Source organism: Anomaloglossus baeobatrachus, chromosome 3 (assembly GCF_048569485.1).
Source record: "Anomaloglossus baeobatrachus isolate aAnoBae1 chromosome 3, aAnoBae1.hap1, whole genome shotgun sequence".
NCBI lineage: Eukaryota > Metazoa > Chordata > Amphibia > Anura > Aromobatidae > Anomaloglossus > Anomaloglossus baeobatrachus.
The window spans coordinates 510,896,975-510,919,749 of NC_134355.1; the positions used below are offsets into that span (position 1 = coordinate 510,896,975).

Genomic DNA, 22,775 nt, shown 5'->3' on the forward strand with positions numbered 1-22,775 from the left:
CCATCTGCAGTGGAGGCCGATTGGAGTCTGCTGTAAGGACCGTGGACGGGTGGTGACCCGGCCGTACCGGACCGGTATACAAAGAGAAGCCAGCACCATTGGCAGGGGCCTTTCGGATCCCGACAAGGCTTGGTGTCGCCGTGAATTTGCCAAATCCGTTAGTGAAGGGGACCTCAGGGTTTCCAAACAGCCAAGTCCCGATAGAAGGCAACCGTCCAACCGTGAAGGGGAGACACCGCCACCGCCAAGGGCAACCGTCTCCCAGGCCCAGCGCCTGTGGGCAAAAGGGGCTCCTCCGGCCCATATCCAGGTCGGGGAGCGGGATACCGGTGGGAAACCATCACTACCAACACTGAACTTAGGTGCAAGGAGAGACAGTCATCACTAACCTGCAGGGAGGAACAACCGCAGCCGTCCGAGGGACCCGTCCATCCAGGCACTTGTTTTACCGTGAACTGTGTCATCATCATTGGGCTGAGTGAGTACCTCCGTGCCGTGCGGCACAGCGCTGCCCCTGCGACCCTGCACCTCATCAGGCCCCGCAACCCGCCTGTCATCCATCTCTACCCCATCACCGGGCCCCGGGACAACCATCCCCCCTACCCACGGAGGGGAGAAATAACAACAAAGCTGCTCCCTGTCACAGGCTCCCGGGATCCCCGTCCAGAGCAGCGGTGGTGTCCACACAATCACCACAACCGTGGGTGGTGTCACGGACAATATCCCCAAAACCCAAACGACCCCTTTTCACTCACGGGCAATGAGCGCCGCTCGAGTCCCCGGGATCCGGCCATCGCTCGAGCCACCGAGCAGCAGCAGCCGTAGAGCAGCGGCAGCCGGACCCGAGCAGTGGGAGAGCGCAGCGTCCCCTCCTCCGCCCGCGACACTTCCAGCTTGGGACTGGTGTGGAGGGTAAAGTGGATGAGGATGCGCAGGAGGAGGAGGAGGCTGAGGAGCATGACATTCCGGAGCTGTAGAGTGTGGGTGAAACCCTGACTGAGGTAGGGCCTGCAAAACTTGGTGTGTGAAAAACGTGTTCCGTCCCTCGCTCAGACTGGGTCCCAGCTTCCACAATATTAACCCAGTGTGACGTCAACGAGATGTAGCGGCCTTGCCCACATGCACTTGTCCACGTCTCTGTGTTTAGGTGGACTTTGGCTGAAACAGCGTTGTTCAGGGCACGTGTGATGTTTTGTGACACGTGGTTATGCAATGCGGGGACGGCACACCGGGAGAAATAGTGGCGGCTGGGGACCGAGTAACGTGGGACAGCTGCCACCATCAGGTCGCGGAATGCTTCTGTCTCAACCAGCCTAAAAGGCAACATTTCCAGCGCAAGCAGTCGCGAAATGTTAGCATTTAGAAGTGTGGCATGTGGGGCGTTGGCAGTGTATTTGCGCCTGCGTTCAAAGGTTTGCTGAATGGATAACTGAACGCTGCGCTGGGACAAGGACGTGCTTGATGATGGTGTTATTTCTGCGTGGGCAACTGCAGGTGCAGGGCCGGAGGAGGCTTGTTCGCGGGCAGCATGGACAGGGGATTGGCTCGCATGCACAACAAGCGAAGACGTAGCAGTGACATCAGCAAGCACTGCTCCTCGACTCTGTTGTACATCCCACAAAGTCGGGTGCTTGGCTGACATGTGCCTGATCATGCTGGTGGTGGTCAGGCTGCTAGTTTTGGTACCCCTGCTGATGCTGGCATGGCAGGTGTTGCAAATGGCCTTTTTAGAATCATCTGGAGCCAACTTAAAAAACTGCCAGACTCGGGAAGACCTAACATTTGTACAGGCACCTTGTGTTGTGTTGTTCCGGGGAACAGTTGCCTGACGTCTGCCTGGGGCCACCACCCTGCTTCTTACTGCCTGTTGGGATGCTACGCCTCCCTCCCCCTGTGCACTGCTGTCCTCGCTCTGCATATCCTCCTGCCAGGTTGGGTCAGTTACTGGATCATCCACCACGTCGTCTTCCTCTTCCGCACCCTTCTCCTCCTGACTTCCTGACAATTGTGTCTCATCATCGTCCACCCCTTGTTGAGACACGTTGCCAACTTCGTGAGAACGTGGCTGCTCAAATATTTGGGCATCTGTACATACAATCTCGTCATGGCCCACTTCAACAGGAGCTGGCGAGAGGCCAGAATGTGTGAATGGAAACGTGAACGAACAGCTCTTCCGAGTGTCCAAGTGTGGGATCAGTAATGTCCGTGGACGTGTACTCGGCCTGGTGGTAGGAAGGAGGATCAGGTTCTGAAATGTACGGTGCAGTATCACGGCTACTGACACTTGACCGTGTGGAAGACAGAGTGTTTGTGGTGGTGCCAATCTGACTGGAAGCATTATCCGCTATCCAACTAACAACCTGTTGACACTGGTCTTGGTTCAAGAGCGGTGTACTGCTGCGGACCCAAAGAATTTGGGACAGGACGTGCGAGCGAGTAGATGTGGCCCTTTGTTGTGGCGAAATTAGAGCTTGCACACGACCTCGGTCTCTGCCTGCACCACCATCACGTCCACTTCCTTGTTCGTTGACAACGCCCTTGCGCATTTTGCAATGCTGTGCTGATGTGTATTCACTAGACTTGTGCGTTATATCCAAGTTTTTGCAAAACGCACACAAGTGCAGCGGAAAGCTGCCACCAACAGGCACACATGTGCGGTTTTTAAATGCAAGCACGGAGGCACTAAGAACCTAACAGGTCTCTATCCAGGGACAACGTGGAGCCTCCCAATTTTTGGCTGCCCTGCCAAAGGGCTATACTACAATAGACCCACTTCCTTACAATGGGCACTTCAGGTTTACAGGCCCTCATGCACGTCTCTATCCAGGGACAACGTGGAGCCTCCCAATTTTTGGCTGCCCTGCCTAAGGGCTATACTACAATAGACCCACTTTCTTACAATGGGCACTTCAGGTTTACAGGCCCTCATGCACATCTCTATCCAGGGACAATGTGGAGCCTCCCAATTTTTGGCTGCCCTGCCAAAGGGCTATACTACAATAGACCCACTTCCTTACAATGGGCACTTCAGGTTTACAGGCCATCATGCACGTCTCTATCCAGGGACAACGTGGAGCCTCACAATTTTTGGCTGCCCTGCCTAAGGGCTATACTACATTAGACCCACTTCCTTACAATGGGCACTTCAGGTTTACAGGCCCTCATGCACGTCTGTATGCAGGGGCATTGGTGAACCTCACAATTTTGGACTGCCCTGGCAAAGGAAAATACTACAAAGACTCACTTCCTCAAAATGGGCACATTAGACTCAGAGGCCTTTATGTACGTCTCTTCTCAGGGACATCGGAGTGCCACACAATGTTTTACGTAAAATCTTTCATGTATTAATCTCAAAAAGTAACATACACCAGCTCTATCTCACTATTGGGTATGTGCCCTTAACATTTCTGCCATGAAAATTAATTTTGGTGTCATTTTGGAAGGTTTTCTGGTGAGTCCGTAAAAATGGCGTAAAACGCGGACAAAATTGTTCACAGCTGTGACTTTTGAGTGATAAATGCTTCAAGGGGTCTTCCCCATGCTGTTGCCATGTCATTTGAGCACTCTTCTGAGACTTTTGTGACATTTTTAGGGTTTCTACATGCTGCCGGGGGTCATTTCACAAAAATACTCGGGTCTCCCATAGGATAACATTGGGCTCGGTGCTCGGGCCGGATGCACGAGTATCTTGGGATGCTCGGCCTGAGCCTCGAGCACCCGAGCTTTTTAGTACTCGCTCATCACTAGTTAGTTGGGCACCCTATTTTACATGATTCAATGTGATGTGGAGCTGTTTGAGAAATCCCAAAACATTTTATCAGCTTTAATATCTACTATAGACTGCTGAAGCTTAGCAAACAAGACGGCTGTGCTAATGCCTGCAGACTTTTCCATGAAACTTTCAGAAACACAGATATATATGGTACGGCTGTATAACAATGAAACATTTTTTTTCTAATCAAGTCGAGCTAAAAGATTTGCCATCTGTATTTACACGGGAAAGGCTTGCATCACAATTCAGATGAGCCTTACACCAGATGGGCATGTTTGCAATGAATGCACTTATTCATGGATCTCTATTTCACATTCATTTTTAATTAGTTTCAGTATAGCACCTACAATTCTCCAGTCAGCCTGATTTACAAATTTCTCTATTAAAAATGATGATTATATAATATGGCAAACCTTACAGATCATACAATGCTCAGTACATGCACGCTAAACCGATCAGTAAAGCCTCTTCAGGGACCCACCTTAGGGCTACGGATGAATCACGACATGCTTGTAATCACTGCAAATCATATCAAATGCCGCTTTACCATTCTACATGTGCATGTGTCAGTGTGGCTCTATCCAATGAATACCATGTAAGGGTTGTAAATAATGATGTTGGAAAAATGTGATTAACACTAGAGCCTCCTTTTGTAGCAAAAAAAAGAATCATCACTGACAAATATTTCATAAAATAGTTTTATTGAAATATTAAACCAATTAAACTCTTATGCGGGTGTCACACGATACGATCTATCGTGCGATCGCACGAGCGATCGTACCCGCACCCGTCGTTTGTGCATCACGGGCAATTAGTTAACCGTGGCGCACAAAGTCGTTAAACCGCCGTCCCACGTACTTAACTGCTGAGCGACGTCGCTGTGGGCGGCGAACATCCACTTCCTGAAGGGGGAGGGGCGTTCGGAGTCACAGCGATGTCACACAGCCACCGGCCAATAGAAGCGGAGGGGCGGAGATGAGCGGGACGTAAACATCCTGCCCACCTCCTTCCTTCCGTATAGCCGACGGGAGCCGCGGGACACAGGTAAGCTGTGTTCATCATTCCCGGGGTGTCACACGGAGCGATGTGTGCTGCCCCGGGTATGATGAATAACCGGCGCAAAGAAAAATAAACGATTTTTTTAAAATGAGCAAAGTGTCAACGATACACGATTTGCGAACGTTCTGCGTCGCTCTGTTCTGCTAATGAGCTAATGACCTAAGGGGTACTTTGCACGCTGCGACATCGCAAGACGATGCTGCGATGTCGAGCGCGATAGTCCCCGCCCCCGTCGCAGCAGCGATATCTTGTGATTGCTGGCGTAGCGAACATTATCGCTACGGCAGCTTCACATGCACTCACCTGCCCTGCGACGTCGCTCTGGCCGGCAACCCGCCTCCTTATTAAGGAGGCGGGTTGTGCGGTGTCACAGCGACGTCACACGGCAGGCGGCCAATAGCAGCGGAGGGGCAGAGATGAGCAGGATGTAAACATCCCGCCCACCTTCTTCCGTCCGCATTGCAGCCGGGACGCAGGTAGGAGATGTTCCTCACTCCTGCGGCTTCTCACACAGCGATGTGTGTGGTCGCAGAAACGAGAAACAACATCGTACCTGTCGCTGCACCGGCATTATGGAAATGTCGGACCCCACACCGATGAAATGATAACGACGCTTTTGCGCTCGTTAATCGTATCAAAAAGGATTTGCACACTACGATATCAACTGTGACGCCAGATGTGCGTCACTTTCGATTTGACCCCACCGACATCGCACCTGCGATGTCGTAGTGTGCAAAGCCCGCCTAAGAGTGACAACCTCAACAATTCGAACCTCCCACTCCCGTCTTCAAAATTTCTCACGAGCTTCGTCTGTCTATGCTCTGGAACACACTACCAAGAACAATCCAATTAATTCCCAACATCCACACCTTTAAGCGGGCCCTAAAAACGCATTTCTTTAGACTAGCCTATCACCTCACCTCCCTCATCTAATCTAGTCCCATTCTGCCCTTCATAAAATTTACTTCCAATTCTTGTCCCCTGTATCGTCTGGTTCCTTCATCTTCATGTACTTTTTTATATGCTGTACCTGTATAAATTCTGGCAGGCAACCGGTCCAAGCAGTTGGTTTTGAATTCCCTACTAAATCAATAACTGGACCATATATGACAAGCTTTTCTCCCCCCATTCACCTTTTGTGCCTCCCCTATTTCCTCATAGACTGTAAGCTTACGAGTAGGGCCCTTACTCCTCTTGCTTTCTTAATTTTGTTATATTTTATTGTCTCATGTTGTCTGTACATGTCCTCTCTGAAATGTAAAGCGCTGCGGAATATGTTGGCGCTATAGAAATAAAAATTATTATTATTATTATTATTATGGTATAGTAACTATAAGGGAAAATCATGCTACTACTATTGAGCTGTGGTAATGAAGGTTCATAAAGCGACTGTCAGCACAGAATGATTGTTCAAACAAAACCAAGTACTGGCGCTCGGTGCAACCTGGCGGGGTCAATCATTTAAAAGGAACCTGTCACCAGATTTGTCCTCTATATGCTGTGGCCAGCACCAGTCAGCCCTTACATACAGAATTCTGTATATATACTGTATATATACTCTATATACTATACTGTATATAGAGCCCAGGCGGCCCTGTATTGCATAAAAAACAGCTTTTATTATACTCATATGCAGGGCGGTCTGATGGATGTTGCTGATATCAGTCCGACACCACCTCTCCTCCTTCCATAGTCGTCCTCCTTCTCTGCTCTGTGTGGATGTTGTGTCCTACACTTCTCTCTACCCTGCTGAGAGTATTGTGTTGCGCATGCGAGGGTGTTCTTTGAACTTTCCCCGCACCTGTGCATTACAGTACTTTGAAGAGAGAAGTGTGCATGCGCAGGATGCAATGGTGGCCACTGTGTGGCTGACATAGGATGCGTTATCCACATGGAGCAGGAAAGGAGGACGAACCATGTACAATATATAGTACAACAGAAAAGGCAATTTGACTCTCCAGGTCAGTATGATTATATGTAGATACCAAAAAAGTATAGTTTTTTGTTAAGTGGTGAAAAAAAAAAATTCTGAAATTTGTAAAAAAAAAAAATGAAAAAAAATTGTTTGTGTAACCATTTCCAAGACCCGTAATGCTTTCTATTTTCAGGATATGGGGCTGTGTGAGAACTTATTTTTTATTAGATAATAATAATAGTAATAATAATAATATTTATTCACTTGTATAGCGCCATTAATTCCATAGCACTTTATGCGTATCATATTTATATGTGAACTTTTTTGTATAGTACCGATTTTATATATATAAGTCCCTTGCTGGAGTGCTATTATTATTATTCCTTATTCTTTTATATGACATAATGGATCAATAAAGAAGAAGTTTTTTATAATTTCATCCTTTTGCTGGATCCCAATTCTCCTACATTTCTATTTGTTTGGGCAAACTCCCTGCCTGGATCCCTGCAGAATATAAGGTGAACACCGACCATTGCATTAAGAGGAACTCCTTTACAGTGAGCTGGCTATATGTTTTTAACATTGTGTGAATATATATATATATATATATATATATATATATTATACAGACCAAAAGTTTGGACACGCCTTCTCATTCAAAGAGTTTTCTTTATTTTCATGACTCTGAAAATTGTAGATTCACATTGAAGGCATCAAAACTATGAATGAACACATGTGGAATGAAATACTTAACAAAAAAGTGTGAAACAACTGAAAGTATGTCTTATATTCTAGGTTCTTCAAAGTAGCCACCTTTTGCTTTGATTACTGCTTTGCACACTCTTGGCATTCTCTTGATGAGCTTCAAGAGGTAGTCACCGGAAATGGTTTTCACCTCACAGGTGTGCCCTGTCAGGTTTAATAAGTGGGATTTCCTGCCTTAAAAATGGGGTTGGGACCATCAGTTGTGTTGTGCAGAAATCTGGTGGATACATAGCTGATAGTCCTACTGAATAGACTGTTAGCTGCTTTCTTCTTGCCATAATATAAATTCTAACAGTCTATTCAGTAGTGAAAAGTGAAAGTGAAAAGTGAAATAACAGGAGAGAAATCTGAAACAAATCAATATTTGGTGTGTACATCTTTTGCCTTCAAAATTGCATCAGTTCTTCAAGGTACACTTGCACAAAGTCAGGGATTTTGTACAATTCTAATCAGGAGTATGAGTAGCCAATTATATCAAGCAGGTGATAATGAACATCATTTCCATATGTAGGAAGAAACACAACCATTAACTGAAATAGCAACAGTTGTGTAGGAGCAAAAACCAAACTCTACTACAAAAGTTGAGGATGTGGAAGAAAGATTCATGGCATCGGTCAAACACCATGGCAACAAGAGACAAGGTAGTTATACTACATCAGCAAGGTCTCTTCCAAAAAAAAGATTTCCAAGATTGGGGTTTTAATATGTGGTGTACAAGCTCTTTTGGGAAACACCAAGAATTGGGCAAGGTTAAGAACTGTAAACGCAGTGGTAGACAAAGTAAACTGTTCAGCAGCTGAAAGAAGCATCATGCTTACTTCACTTCAAAAGTGGAAAATGTCCAGCAATGCCATCAACTCAGAACTGGCAACTAGTGGGGCTCAGATTAACCTATCATCTGTTCCAAAACGTTTATTCAAAAGTGGTCTTCATGGAAGAATTGCAGCCAAAAAGCCATACCTTTAACATCGAAAGAAGGCCAAGGGACTCAACTATGTACAAAAACAAAGTGGAAGTGGGGTGCAAAAATTATTTATCAGGTGCTCTGGACTGATGAGTAAAAATTTATAATATTTGGTGGTAACAGAAGGCAGTTTGTTTGCCAAAGGGCTGTTGTTAATGAGAGTCTGCTAGCAACATTGAAGCATGGTGGAGATTCTTTGCAAGTTTGGGGCTGCATTTCTGCAAATAGAGTTGGAATTTGATCTGGAATCAGGATTAATGTTGTCCTTAATGCTGACAAATACAGGCAGATACTTAAGGCTACTTTACACACTGCGATATCTGTCCCGATATCGTTAGTGTGGGTACCCGCCCCCATCTGTTGCGCGACACGGGAAAATCGCTGCCCTGCCGCACAACATCGCGCAGACCCGTCACACATACTTACCTGCCCGGCGACGTCGCTGTGACCGGCGAACCGCCTCCTTTCTAAGGGGGAGCTCCGTGCGGCGTCAAAGCGACGTCACTGAGTGACCGCCCAATAGCAGCGGAGGGGCGGAGATGAGCGGGACGTAACATCCCGCCCACCTCCTTCCTTCCGCATTGAGGCCGGGAGGCAGGTAGGAGAGGTTCCTCGTTCCTGCGGCGTCACACATAGCGATGTGTGCTGCCGCAGGAGCGACGAACTACATCGTTACTGCTGCAGTAACGATAATCGAGAATGGACCCCCATGTCACCGATGAGCGATTTTGCACGTTTTTGCAACGATGCAAAATCGCTCATCGGTGTCACACGCAGCAACATCGCTAATGCGGCCGGATGTGCGTCACAAATTCCGTGACCCCAACGACTCCACATTAGCGATGTTGCAGCGTGTAAAGCCCCCTTAATCCATTGTGCAATACTATCAGGAAAACGTGATTTTCTCCAAATTAATACTATACCAGGACAAAGTCCCCCAAACATACAACCAATGTCCTTAAGGCCAGTTTCACATGTCCGTAGAAAAACACAGATGTTTTTACTGACGTGTAAAAAATGCATATGTCCCTCCATGTGCCATGATTCACTGCACACATGGGTTATCCATGTGCTATCCGTGATCTGTGTCCTTTATGCGTGATAGCACATGGACATATACTCACCTGTCCCTGCTCCTGCTGTCTGTGGAGCTGAACACTTCGGCTCTGCTGTGTATCCAGCCACCGCTGACCCCCCACTGCAGCTACTTCCGGGTCGGCTGCTCTGTGCAGAAATGAATATGCATGAGAATAAGCAGCCAGGCTGGAAGGAGGAGGCAGCAGAGGCTGAAGACAGCAGCGCTGGACAAGGTGAGTATAAAAAGTTTTTTATTTTCAATGTCCGTGTTTTTTCTGGTACGTGTTTCATGGATCACACCATAGTGTGGTCCGTGGGACATCAGGGATGCCAGAAAAAAAACGGACATGTCTCCGTGCAGAGCACACAAACACGCATGTACGCCGCACGGAGACACGGTCAGTGAAAGATCACTGATGTGTGCGCAGACCCATTGAATTTTAATGGGTCTGTGTATGTCCGTGATTCTGGTACGTATAAAAACTGCAACATACGTACCATAATCATTGACGTGTGAAACAGACCTAAAAACTATCTTCAACCTAAAGGAAACAATGAGCCCTGGAAGTGATGATACGGCACCACAAAGCCCTGATCTCACCATCATCCAGTCTGGGATTACTTGACACAACATACATTTGCTTGGTTTCTTTTCATACACAATCCTTACATCTGATGAAGATCTGCATTATAAACACCGAAATTTCAAATATGTAATCTTTTGGATTGCTAGAATTAAAACTTTATTAGCATTACTCTTTGGAGTACTCGTTTTTATTTAGCTACATAGTAACTATCAAGACATCAAATAAACTCTCTGCAATGACAACACAAGCATAGCAATAAATATACTTGTAGAGTGCTTAAGTTCTTTTCTAGTTCTATATCACTACCACCAGTAATTGCTGTAAACTCTCTGCTAATAGCTGAGACAGCACTTTAAGCGCAGAATCAATGCACTTGTTAAACTGCTTTTTTCAATTGAATAATTTAGAAGTATAACAAGACCATTTGAATTGTAAAAGTACCATAGCCACAATGATCAACCAGTAAGTTCATGATGTAAATAGGAGACAATGTATTACCAAGAATATGGCTTTATCATTTTAACCTAAAGCCAAGGGGGGAGATCAAATACAACCCCTGGCAACAATTATGGAATCACCTGACTCTAAGGATGTTCATTCAGTTGTTTACTTTTGTTTAAAAAAAATCTGCTCACAGACATGGCACAAAACTAAAGTCATTCCAAATGGCAACTTTCTGGCTTTAAAAAACACTAAAAAAATAATCATGAAAACATAATGTGCTTGCCAGTAACGATTACTTTTCAAAACCAAATGGGGAAAAATTATGAAAATCACTCAGTTCTGAGGTAAAAATAATGGAATCACACTGTAAATTTTCATTCTCAAAACTAACACCTGCATCAAATAAGATCTGCTCGTTAGTCTGCATCTAAAAAGGAGTGATCACACCTTAGAGAGCTGTTGCACCAAGTGGACTGACATGAATCATGACTAGAACATGAGAGATGTCAATTGAAACAAAGGGCAGGATTATCAAACTTTTAAAAGAGGGTAAATCATCACGTAATGTTGCAAAAAAATGTTGGTTGTTTTCAGTCAGATGTGTCTAAAATCTTGACCAAATACAAACGACATGGTAAGGGTGTTAAAGGCAAACATACTGGTAGACCAAGTAAGACATCAAAGCATCAAGACAGGAAACTTAAAGCAATATGTCTCCAAAACAGGAAATACACAACAAAACAAATGAGGAACGAATGGGAGGAATCTGGAGTCAATGTCTGTGACCGAACAGTAAGAAACCGCCTAAAGGAAATGGGATTTACATACAGACAAGCTAAACAAAAGCCATCATTAATACCTAAACAGAAAAAAAACAAGGTTACAATGGGCTAAGGAAAAGCAATCGTGGACTGTGAATGACTGGATCAAAGTCATATTCAATGATGAATTGCAAATCTGCATTGCACAAGGTGATGATGCTGGAACTTTTGTTTGGTGTCGTTCCAATGAGATTAATAAAGATGACTGCCTAAAGAGAACATGTAAATTTCCACAGTCATTGATAATATGGGGCTGTATGTTAGGTAAAGGCACTGGTGAGATGTCTGTCCTTACATCTTCAATAAATGCCCAAGTTTACATTGAAATTTTGGACACTTTTCTTATCCCATCAATTGAAAGGATGTTTGGGGGTGATGAAATCTTTTATCAAGATGATAATGCATCCTACCATAGAGAAAAAACTTTGAAAATATTCTGTGAAAGAAGACACATAAGGTCAATTTCATGGCCTGCAAATAGTCCAGATCTCAATCAAATTGAAAATCTTTGGTGGAAGTTGAAAAAAATGGTCCATGATAAGGATCCAACCCTCAAAGCTGATCTGGCAACAGCAATCAGAGAAAGTTGGAGCCAGATTGATGAAGAGTACTGTGTTATTCATTAAGTCCATGCCTCAGAGACTGCAAGCTGTTATAAAAGCCAGAGGTGGTGCAACAAAATACTAGTGATGTATTGGAGTGTTCTTTCGTTTGTTTGTTTTTCATGAGTCCATAATTTTTTCCTCATAATTGAGTGATTCCATAATTTTTCCCCCTGTTTGGTTTTGAAAAGTAACCGTTACTGGCTAGCACTTTATGTTTTCATTATTTTTTTGTGTTTCTTAAAGCCAGAAAGTTGACATTTGAAATTACTTTAGTTTTGTGCCACGTTTTTTATATACAAAAGTAAACAACTGAATGAACATCCTCAGGGCCAGGTGAGTCCATAATTTTTGCCAGGGGTTGAATACTGAATACGTCACCATTGGAGAACATTCACAATATGTCATTAACATCAATATGCACTTATTACCTGACCTGATCCCGTTACAATTGGGACTTATAATAACTGTATTTCCATTTGGTCATTGTAGTAAAATAGGTATAGTTCCTATTGAATTCAGACTAAACTCTATTGCAAGGAAATCTCAGCAAAAATGTCTGCAATTGTACATACACTTGATGTTTGCAGCATAGAAATTGTCCTGATTTCTGCTGCATCTGATTTAACCACCTTTATGCAGTTAATGATCATGTTGGTGGTGGAGGAGTGGGAATAAAGTAGTCTGTAGGCACTTTTCAAAGCAAAGGATATAATACATGCCAGGATATGGGTTGTTGCCATGTCTATTAAAACACAATGTGTCTAATCCATCAAACCGTTTACCCCAGAGATCTGGCATAAAAGCTTTAATGAGTCACAAAATTTGGTGACTTTTGGTGTTTTTACACTAGTTTGAATCAGCTCCACCAAAATTGGCAGAGCTGGGGAGGTGGCAGGGAAGGACAGGAGTATGACCACCTCATCTTATTCATCAATTGTGTCATCAAGCATGCCAGAAATGCATTTTTTGTGCAGTGTATGGAGACAGAGGTTCTACTCCAGCAAGACTGGTTGTGCTAGACAATCTGTAAGAGTACCTGACCGCACTAACCAGGCACAAGTGTCATCGTCATGCATGGGTCAGGGAGCATCTACATCCATACGAGGAACCAGTGGGCTTCAATGCTGTTCACTGATGAAAATTGATCACTCTGAGAAAAAATGATGGCCGCTAACGATGTTGCAGTCATCAAGGAGAGCACTATGCATCAGCCACTGATGTCAACAGATGAACCTTTGGTGGGGGTGGTGTTACAGTGCGGGCAGGTGTGTCTAGTCTATACAGAACTGTAATACACTTTGTGAATTGCACAGCGACAAGCCCCTTCTACTTGAATGTGTAACACCTGCCTGGATAAACAGACTCAGGTAGGATGTAATGGACAGACTAGAGGGAAGCCCCTCACCAAGCAGGACCCCAGGACCCTGAAACCCTTTAACCCCTATACGGGGATTTGGAATTACACAAGGCCCTGGAGATCTCTACCCTTGGAAGGCTGCAGTCTGATGAGAGTAGTCGTCAGGCAGGTTCAAACCAGGAACAGCAGAACAGGGACAGAATCGGCAGGCAAAGGCGTAAACAGAAAACGTAGCAGTGGTCAGATCCGGGTCGGGCAGCGAGGTACAAAACAGCAGGCAGAAGGGTAGTCAACAACAAGCAAGTCAGCGCACAGGAATCACAAAACAAACAGCACATGAGCCAGAATCAGAACTATCTCTGGCAGAGGCCAGCAGACAGGAAGGGGAATAAGAAGGGTGTGGTGTCTTCCCATTAGCTGAAGCTGAATGATGGTACTTCAGCTGGGAGACACCCGCCACCTACAGTCAGCCAGCGGTACTGCAGATCCCAAGATAACCCAGCCCAGTGGATGATCGGAGCCTGCGCCCACCGGTGCTGCTGGCATCGACTCCTCTCCCATCACCAGCACCATCCACGGTAGGAACATGGCGTCGCCTGGCGATCGGAGCAGAAGTCGCTGGAGCAGACTCCGGCGGTGACGTAACAGAATGACATCATTAATCCAGTCATTTTGCCTAATTTCATCTTGATGGACAACAATGCTCATACTCATCAAGGTCACTGCTGGAGATTGGGGTAACTCAAATAGAGTGGCCTGCACTTTCTCCAGACCTGAATCCCATAGAAAATCTATGGGATCAGCTGAGTCACCATGTATAGGCTTGTAACTCTGTACTCCAGAAACTCAATGACCCGAGGGCCGCCCTTGAACAAAAGTGGGATTCCATGCCTCAGCAGACAATAACCCAATTCATGAACAGCAAGAGACATTGTTGTCAAGTTATAATTGATGCTCAAGGCCGCATGACAAGTTTTTGAGACACTGAAATTTTTGGGGAGGTATGCCACCATTGTTGTTGACTTTTGCTTCGATAAATTATTTAAGATGAGGACGTCAGCATACTGTTAAATGCCCTATTTTCAAGATAAATTATCACTTTAGCGTGAACCTTTAACATTTTCCATCAATTTTACCTAAAAGCCAAATAGCTCTAATTTTTTGTTACTGGTTCCAGTAATCCATGTCCTTAGTCTGTTTGTCTTCAGCAAACTGTTTGTGGCTTTCTTTTGCATCATGTTTAGAAGAAGCATCCTTCTGGGAAGATAGCCATGCAGACTTATTTGATGCTGTGTGCGGCAAACATTCTGAGAACTGACAGACTGATCCCTCACCCATGTACTCTCTACAGCAATGCTGGCAGCACTCATACGTCTAGTTTGAAAAGACAATCTCTGGATAGGTCACTGAGCATGTGCACACAGCTTCTTTGGTCGACCATGGCGAGGTCTGTTCTGAGTCGAACCTGTCTTGGTAAACCGCTGTATGGTCTTGGCCACTGTACTGTGGCTCAGTTTCAGTGTGTTGGCAATCATCTTATATCCAGGGCCATCTTTATGTAGCGCAACAATTCTATTTTGAGATCCACAGTGAATTTTTTGCTATGAGGTGCCATGTTGAACTTCCAGTGACCAGTATGAGAGAGTGTGTGAGCGATAACACCAAATTTAACACACCTGATCCCCATTCAAACCTCAGACCTTGTAACTCTACTGAGTTACATGACACTGGGGAGAGAAAATGGCTAAATGGGCACAAGTTGGTCATTGTACTTAGGGGTGTATTCACTTTTGTTGCCAGTGGTTTAGACATTACTGGCTGTGTTGATTTATTTAGAGTTGAGTTGAGTGCTATATGGTGTGCCTTCGCCTTTTCTCCTTGTATACTTGATTTATTTAGAGGGCACATCAAATTTACACTATTATACAAACTGTACACTGACTACACGGCCAGCAAGCAGACAACACTTATAGTGAAAAGTATGGTTGTAACCATTATAGATTTTTGTTAGATACTTAAAAGTATACCAAAAAAGTTGGATACAATTCAATGAAATCCTAAGAAACAATATTAAGATGTATTGGAAATTGTTTTGTTTTTTAATTGTGGGATATTCTGTAGAATTTACATATACTTGGCAATCATAAGAGTGTACTCCTCCTGGGACTTTTGAACTATGTGATACATGTCCCCACTTATTGTAAAGTGCTGCAGAATATGTTGGCACAATATAAATACAATTAATATTATTAATCACCTGTGAAAGATAATTTATGAAGAGGCAAATTGACCTAACTGGTCTTGACTTATTAGGACAGGATCCGGCATGGATAAATTAATCATTGAAAGTAATCTTTCAGTTTAAAGGGCATCAATCTCGTAATCCGGATGCTTCATTTAGTAGTGAAAAAAGTTTTAGACACAACTTGTTATGTCTATGGCAAATTAATATAATAGTCTTATTATGTCTATGACCAATTTCTTTAATTATTCCGCCATCATATCCCGCAGCACTTTACAGGGATTATCATTGCTGTCCCCAATGGGGCTCACAATCTAAATTCCCTTTAAACTTGCTTATTTGTCAATTGTACTCTGGATGATACTTTACCATCATCATTGTTGGATTTTTCTATTATTTTGCTTTATTTTTATTTTATTTCATTTTCCAATTTTGAGTGCCGACGTCATTTTGTAACAATATATGGGCTGGACCCCTACTCGAGCGCCATACTTCAGTCACAAGCGGAGTGACGTTTCCATTGTTCCATTATTTTGATATGTTGATTCCTCTCGGTATGTTTTTTTTTTCTACCATTCATTCACAGCTTTAATGTCTGTACAAAGTGACATTATATTAGAATAGCACCAAAATGCATATTACATATGAAGAGTTAAAACCAACTAAATGGAGCAGTGGGGATAGGCGGCCACTAAGGGGGAGATAATGTGATGCAGGCGTCCATGTGCACCCCACTCTGGATCACCCCCATTATTGCAGCAGCACTTTCTGCTCCACTGAGCCGTGTATGATAAATTATTGCCTTGTCTAGTACAGTAGCTATGTAAAGTACAGGGCTTATTTATGGGATTCACCTTCCAGTAATCATTAACTCTAAGCTCTGATTTATGAGGAACACTGGAGCTTCCTTTAGCTTCATTCAATTATTATCAATCACAGTCACAGCAAATCAGATCCACATTACCCCAAACATTTCACTTCTTAAATCATCATCCCAGCAAGTTTGTACGGTACATTCAGGAGCATATAATGCTGATTTGTTACCCCTAACATTTTCAGCATGCTGCAATAAAACTCTCATTTTCACATTTCATTATTATATCATCTTCTGCCATTGACAGTCAAACGCTTACTGAGAAATTGTACTTCTGGTGCTAAGAACAGTCCTCAAACAGAGATTTTCCTTCTATTCCTTTCTATCCATATATATATATATATATATATATATATATATATATATATATATATATAGGAGCCAGAAGAAATGTCATAGATGATCCAGTAAAAAGTTGTGCTGTGCAGGTGACAAATACTGGAAGCCCTGGGCTCAAGGGTCTGATTCTGACCAAGTAGCTATTATGTCTTCCCCATTTGCATGGGTCTCCTCCAAATAATCCTCTTTTCTACTGCACTCAGAGAACATCACTAGATTATCTGTCCTCCTCTGAAAATGACCCAAGACTGTGTGCGCTGCTGAGATAAGGAAAGCGGCTTGTGAGCCCCAGAAGGGACAGGATCCACTGAGAAAATAGTCTGAATGGATAGGCTGTGCACTACACATATAAGTGCAGGACATGCTGAGATAAATCAGAGGAAAAAAAGACAGAAAACTTCATTTACTGGCAGAAGTAAGGCAGGGGCTGATTGTAGTGCACTGTATGTACATTGCTGCGGAATATACCATAGTACTAGATAATATGAGTAATAAAACTGATTACAGCAGCAATCTTTATATAAAAAACTGATGTAAATAAATCAGAATAAAGGTATATTGACAAATACACAATGCCCATGTGTGCACTGTAGAAGTTTGGAAAGTTATTACAAGCTATTTATAAAAAGCTCTTTTACTTTGTCCATGGCCATTTTAATGTTCTATTAGTTTTTCTATCTATCTACCGTATCTATCTATCTATCTATCTATCTATTATCAGTACATAACTATACATAAGTGAAAAGTTGTCACAGTTGCATAAATCATTACCTATCTATGGCTAGCTACTCTATTATCTATATATTTATTATCTATCTATCTATCTATGTATCTGTCTATCTATCTATCTATCTATCTATCTATGTATCTGTCTATCTATCTATCTATCTATCTATATATCTATCTATCTATCTATATATCTATCTATCTATGTATCTATCTATCTATGTATCTATCTATCTATCCCTCTATCTATCTATGTATCTATCTATCTATCTATCTATCTTCTATCTATATATCTATCTATCTATCTATCCATCTATCTACAGAATATAACTATATAAGTAAAAAGTTGTCACAGTTGTATAAATCATTATATCTGGCTAGCTACTCTATCTATCATATATATATTTATTATCTATCTATCTATCTATCTATCTATCTATCTATCGATCTATCTATCTATCCATCCATCTACAGAATATAACTATATATAAGTAAAAAGTTATCTATGGCTAGCTACTCTATCAAAGGCTAGCTACTTTATCTATCTATCTATCTATGATCTATCTATCTATCTATCTATCTATCTATCTATCTATCTATCCATTATCTATCTATCTATCTATCTATCCCATCTATCTATCTATCCATTATCCCTCTATCTATCTATCTATCTATCTATCTATCTATCTATCTATCTATCATGAAAAGCATTCTGAGGGCCACGAGGTACCTGTATTTCATGCCAGTTTGCTTTGCTGTGGATTCCTTCAGTGAGATATGGTGCTGAGGAGTGAAAGTTCCCAGACTCCTGGCGATGATGGCCACAGTCCGGAACCTTGCCCTGGCCGCATTGACCACGTTTGGGCCACTGGAGTTCTGCTTGCTGTGCCTATCGTCCCCATTCCGGCTCTTGAGGTTGTGCTCTGTGCAGGCTATTGAGACTTGCATGGCTTCTGCCGGACTCTTAGCGATCAAGCAATAGGATCTTCAAAGGCTCATGGATCTCCTCTACTGGCAGAGATCAATGAGTGCAAGTGACAGGATCAGAGTTCAGGGGAGGGTGTCCTGTGTCCTTGGGATGCCACCAGTAAGCTTCTGAGAAGTCAGGGAACCACCAGACAGAGAGATTATCAGGAATCTCATTCCATCAAAGCCTCCAGGGCCAGTGAATTCAATCGGAAGAGTCCTCTGCCCTCATAATCACCCACAGTCCACACTTCTGTCCTGGTGCAGTCTTAGAAACAAATCATTGCAGGTACATCTCAGTATGTGAAGTCTCCTGCTCTGTGTAGACCATCTGATGAGGAACAGACAATATCCCCGATCTGAAATAAGGCTTAATCACATCCAGATCCCTGAGGACAGGAGATCTCCATCTAGTTGAGGAGCATGATGATGTGAGATGTGACGGGCAGGAGCCCTCGCTTCATGTGCTGCTGAGTGTGAAGCTTGGCCATGCTCTGCTCCAGCATGCAGCTCCTGTAGTGAGAGGCAGATGGTGGGAATGGCTCTTTAAGATCTGAAGAGCATGCTGGATTTCTTAGCAGCACATCATAAAGGAAATGTGGAGGTTGCAAGCAATTGCAGCCCTTACTAATTACAGGGGACTATTAATGATGTTCAGGCTGCATGTCCACAGAAAAAAATACACTGGTGTAGTTATCCAAAAGTTCCCTGTAAGCTAAATATTTCCACCCTCCCAGAATGGAGGCATGCTGATAGCAGCAGCTTCTCTGGAGTTGTGCCTCTGCCTCCTGCATATACAGCATTCACATAAGGACAGGGTGATAAGGAGCAGAGCATCATCTGCACATACACTGAAGTGTCAGCTCCTTCCTAATAATGCCCAAAACCCCAAACAGTGTCATTGTGACATTGCAGAATACACTCAGCCCAGTACATCTATGTGCCAATGTTACAGCAGAAACCTCAGGACTTTCAATGAACTGTAGTGAGTTATAGACTTTATACAGAAAGCTAATTACTTAGTGCCTCCAAAAACTCACACACTGCACCAGAAGAGAGGTGGATTATGTTATAAGATCAGCATCTCATACAGCATTGCAGCAAGAACACCCCCACATGATCAGCTACAACCATAAGAGTCTACACAGGGGCACCTTACTATTCGTATATATATATATATATATATATATATATATATATATATATATATATATGCAGCAAGAACACCCCCACATGCTCAGCTACAACCATAAGAGTCTATACAGGGGCACCTTACTATTCGTATATATATATATATATATATATATATATATATATATATATATATATGCAGCAAGAACACCCCCACATGCTCAGCTACAACCATAAGAGTCTACACAGGGGCACCTTACTACTCGTATATATATATATATATATATATATATATATATATATATATATATATATGCAGCAAGAACACCCCCACATGCTCAGCTACAACCATAAGAGTCTATACAGGGGCACCTTACTATTCGTATATATATATACATATATATATATATATATATATATATATATATGCAGCAAGAACACCCCCACATGCTCAGCTACAACCATAAGAGTCTATACAGGGGCACCTTACTATTCGTATATATATATATATACATATATAAATATAAATCTATATATATATATATATATATATATATATATATATATATGCAGCAAGAACACCCCCACATGCTCAGCTACAACCATAAGAGTCTACACAGGGGCACCTTACTACTCGTATATATATATATATATATATATATATATATATATATATATATATATATGCAGCAAGAACACCCCCACATGCTCAGCTACAACCATAAGAGTCTATACAGGGGCACCTTACTATTCGTATATATATACATATATATATATATATATATATATATATATGCAGCAAGAACACCCCCACATGCTCAGCTACAACCATAAGAGTCTATACAGGGGCACCTTACTATTCGTATATATATATATATACATATATAAATATAAATCTATATATATATATATATATATATATATATGCAGCAAGAACACCCCCACATGCTCAGGTACAACCACAAGAGCCTATACAGGGGCACCTTACTATTCGTATATATATATAGATAGATAGATAGATAGATATAGATAGATATTGACCAAATTGGTAAATGCAGTATTACGTGTATGTTCTAAATATTTATAGAAACCAGAACGTGGAGTTTCTGTAGAGATTTGAGTGACATAGGTTTAATTGAATTGATCTTAAATAAAAGCAGTAATCTTTGGCCGACATCACCATTTACTTATATTGTAGAATTAGAGAAATGTAATGAAATCCCTGAAAATCACAAAGCATGAAAAGCCATTAGGCATATTCTAATAGGACATTTGTTGTAAACAACAAATACAGATCTGTTTACAAAATATGTGATAAACAGGGCGCAACATTCACGACGTTCTAGAAGTTACCTTCAAGAGAGCAGGGGGCGGGGCATATTGCCAGGCCATCATACTGTGTGTGGGGAGAGCTATGGGGATATCACACTATGCAGGGGCACTTTAGGGGCATCATGCTGTGCGGTCATCATACTTTGCTGGAGGCACTGGGTAATCATCATACTGTATGTGTGGGATGAAACTTTGGCGGGGGGGGGGGGGGGGGGGGGGGGGTGTTTGGGAGATTCTCTGTGTGTGTGGGTGGGGGCATTTTTGGGAGCATCATACTCTAGAGTAGCAATAGAAGGGGTATCATTAGTGAGAACACCCAAGTGGTTTCAAAAGGGACATAATTACTGTGGGAAATGTATTGTTTATAAATAGGACATTTGTCCTCATTTTTATTAGCTTCTCATGACATTAAATTAAAAAGACATTGTCACCAGATTTTTGCCACCTATTACTGGGCTACTTAGTGTAGTTTTGATAAAATCACTGTTTTATCATCATGAGATTATCATTAGAAGACTGGTAAACCTGCGGCCAAATAGTTCAAGCATATTCATGCTTACCCCATGTATACCCCACTGACACCAGTGATTGTCAGCTACTTTTGTGCACTGCATGGGCAGCAATCTGTCAATCAGTGGTGTGGCTGGGGTTATACAGAGCTCAACACTCAGAGAACTGCTAGATCTGCAGCATATAAACCAGTGATCTTATCAAAATGACAGCAAGCAGCCCCGTAACTGACACCTCGCTGGACTCAGGGTTTTGCCTCCTATATCATGTTGCTCTCAGATGGGGTTGCAAAAACATGATGACAAATTGCCTTTAATGAAGTCAATGTCATTTGGTATCAGCAACTAATGGCCACCATGGGTTCTTAGGTAACTATTAGTGATGAGCGAGCGTGCTCTACACTGCTCATTACTTGATCGAACATCAGGGTTCTTGCGCACCAATCAAGTACCAAGTATAATGGAAATCAAAGGGAAACTCCATCATTTTTAAACTCTGATGCTCGATGCTTGAAGGAGTAACAAGCAGTGGCGAGCAGGGTCATCCATCACTAGTTACTATAGATAAAACACAGTGACGTACCGCAATAGTGGCACACCGACACGAGTCCCCCCATCTGGCCCTGCACTTTCAACTGTATCGGCATCGCAGATGAAAGCAATGATGAAAGGGAGCGATCCACTGAAGCCCCCTCCTAGATCATTCCCCCGCTGTCTGCACTTTGACATTTTACTCACCTGCGGGGCGGTCTAGGCTGATGGGTGTCGGTCTGCCTCCTTTCTTCCTTCCATCGCTGTCCTTCCCCGTTCCATGTAGGTAATACGTCCTACATCATCCACACAGAGGCCTCCATTGTGCTCCTGAGCATGCGCACTTTGCTCTGCTCTACTGTGGCCAGATCAAAGTATTGCAGTGCAGATGTGTGGGCATTATTTGACCTTTCTTTGTGCCTTCACATTCCAGTACTTTGTTCTGCCCTCAGCAGGACAGAAAGAAGTGCACGTGTGCTGGAGTGGAATGGAGGCCTCTGTGTGACGTAGGTTGCGTCATCCACACAGAGCAGGGAAGGAGGACGGCGATGGAAGGAACAGACGAGTCGTTGGACCGAGACAAGCGATGCCCAATGGACCACGCCTTAGGTGAGTATAAAAAAAGATATTTTTTACATTATACAGAGCGGCCTTGGTACTTACGAGAATGCTGTGTATAAGAGCTTATTGGTGTTGGCCTCAGCTTGTAGAGGACAAATTTGGTTCCAGGCTCTCTTTAAACAATATGGAGGACTACAT

At 43.0% G+C, this 22,775-nt stretch overlaps 1 protein-coding gene across 2 annotated transcripts in view; it reads right to left on the bottom strand.

Annotated features, from left to right (window-relative positions):
- KCNAB1 (potassium voltage-gated channel subfamily A regulatory beta subunit 1) overlaps positions 1-22,775 on the bottom strand; it is a 525,646-nt gene that overhangs the window by 266,444 nt on the left and 236,427 nt on the right. Inside the window, exon 1 of one of the 2 annotated variants that reach the window (XM_075340710.1) lies at positions 18,278-19,267. The exons of the other annotated variant lie outside the window; for it this stretch is intronic. Coding sequence (XP_075196825.1) covers positions 18,278-18,495 — 218 coding nt within the window. The 5' untranslated portion in view covers positions 18,496-19,267. Of the gene's footprint in view, positions 1-18,277; positions 19,268-22,775 lie in introns of those variants that run through there. 2 annotated transcript variants of the gene reach the window in all.